General features: G+C 42.5%; 1 protein-coding gene across 2 annotated transcripts in view; it reads left to right on the top strand.

The window, feature by feature from the left end:
- Positions 1–224: 224 nt before the first annotated feature.
- SARC_05697 overlaps positions 225–1,392 on the top strand; it is a gene marked incomplete at its 5' end in the record, with an annotated part of 12,830 nt that continues 11,662 nt past the window's right edge. For both annotated transcript variants that reach the window (XM_014300441.1, XM_014300442.1), the window contains 3 exons: positions 225–232; positions 333–430; positions 843–1,053. In XM_014300441.1, coding sequence (XP_014155916.1) covers positions 225–232; positions 333–430; positions 843–1,053 — 317 coding nt within the window. The remainder of the gene's footprint in view (positions 233–332; positions 431–842; positions 1,054–1,392) is intronic.

The following is a 1,392-nucleotide window of genomic DNA, read 5'->3' as shown; positions in this document are numbered from 1 at the left end:
TATATATAAATGCAAATAGAGATATCAAACTATATGCATTCTTGATCAATTGTATTCATATATATGCACATAATGATCAATTTTTATCATCAGCTGCTTACTCGAATACATAGTAGGGTTGAGTATTAGCGGCATGTGTGGCACATGTTAAGTCATGAAAGCACAGTCTAAAGCACTACACAAACACAGTATTGACATATACCTGTCTATGAATTCCCTTTAATATGGACCCGTATATCATGAGTTTGGCTGCAACTATGTAATCAATCCCGCCATTTCTACTAATAACATTTCTAAGCTTATCTTCGAGTACCCGTTCATTTCTACTGTAGATCGTTTCTGGATACGTATACGAGGAGCACGCTCGTTGGCCAGTCAGGTGACCTGGCCCCAGCCCCTCAGAGTATACCACAACCAACGCCTATATCCGGTAGGTAGTGTTGATATACGTATTAGCGGTATTTATGGTTACAGTTCATGGGCGTTCCAACAAACATAAACGAGGTCTCTTTGTACTTCACTGTGTCGGAATCGGCGGTAGTGTTCCTAGATTGAGTATTCGGTGGATCGGCCCCTAAAGCACATGACCAGGCCAACCCCATCCCACAGACGCGGCTGTTGTGTAGGTAGTGGTCGCTGAACTCGCGCCTCATGCTCAGTATCCCCCATGCGCAACACGCTGCACGCAATAACGCCTACAAATACGGTTATCTTGCAAGGCTTGGCACTATTCCCGCTCTCTTTTAATCCCTATACAGACGGCCTGGGAGACTAAAAAGCCCTTCAGCTATGGGTGGCTTGTAATTCAATGCAGTTGTCGTTTTCCTTTCTTGTCCACCCAGCAAACACTGTGCAAGAGCCGCTGAGATCCAAAGTGTCGGATAAGCGCGGGTTTTCTGGGGTGAGTTTTGACCCGGCGCTATCAGACCAGTCTGAGGCCACGCTCGACACCACTGCGTTTGTCAAGACGCCGAGCAAATCCCAGTCAACTTCACAGAAGCTGTCATCGGCTGAAGCAACAGCCCTGTTAGAAGAGAAGGAAAACAGTCGGAAGTATGTTGAGTGACAGGGACGAGAAAGTCCGTGTTCAGAATATGCACTGATGTGTGTGTAGAAGTACTGGGGGCACTGAGAAATGGCTTATATGTTTCATATCGGGAGGGTATATGTTGTGTGACTGCCCCCGCTCTGTATGCATAGGTTCATCCTTCTGCAGCATACGGGTTTGTTGGTAGAGAATGGGGGTTATGTGCCAGTGAATTGGATATTTATATATATATATGTATATATATATATATATATATATATATATATATATATATATATATATAGTATATATATATATATATATATATATATATATAAAAAGTATATATGCATATATATATATAT

The sequence above is a fragment of the Sphaeroforma arctica genome, assembly GCF_001186125.1.
Source record: "Sphaeroforma arctica JP610 unplaced genomic scaffold supercont1.372, whole genome shotgun sequence".
Classification (NCBI taxonomy): domain Eukaryota; class Ichthyosporea; order Ichthyophonida; genus Sphaeroforma; species Sphaeroforma arctica.
The sequence above is the reverse complement of the archived record's forward strand: the minus strand, read 5'-3'. Positions and strand labels throughout refer to the sequence as shown.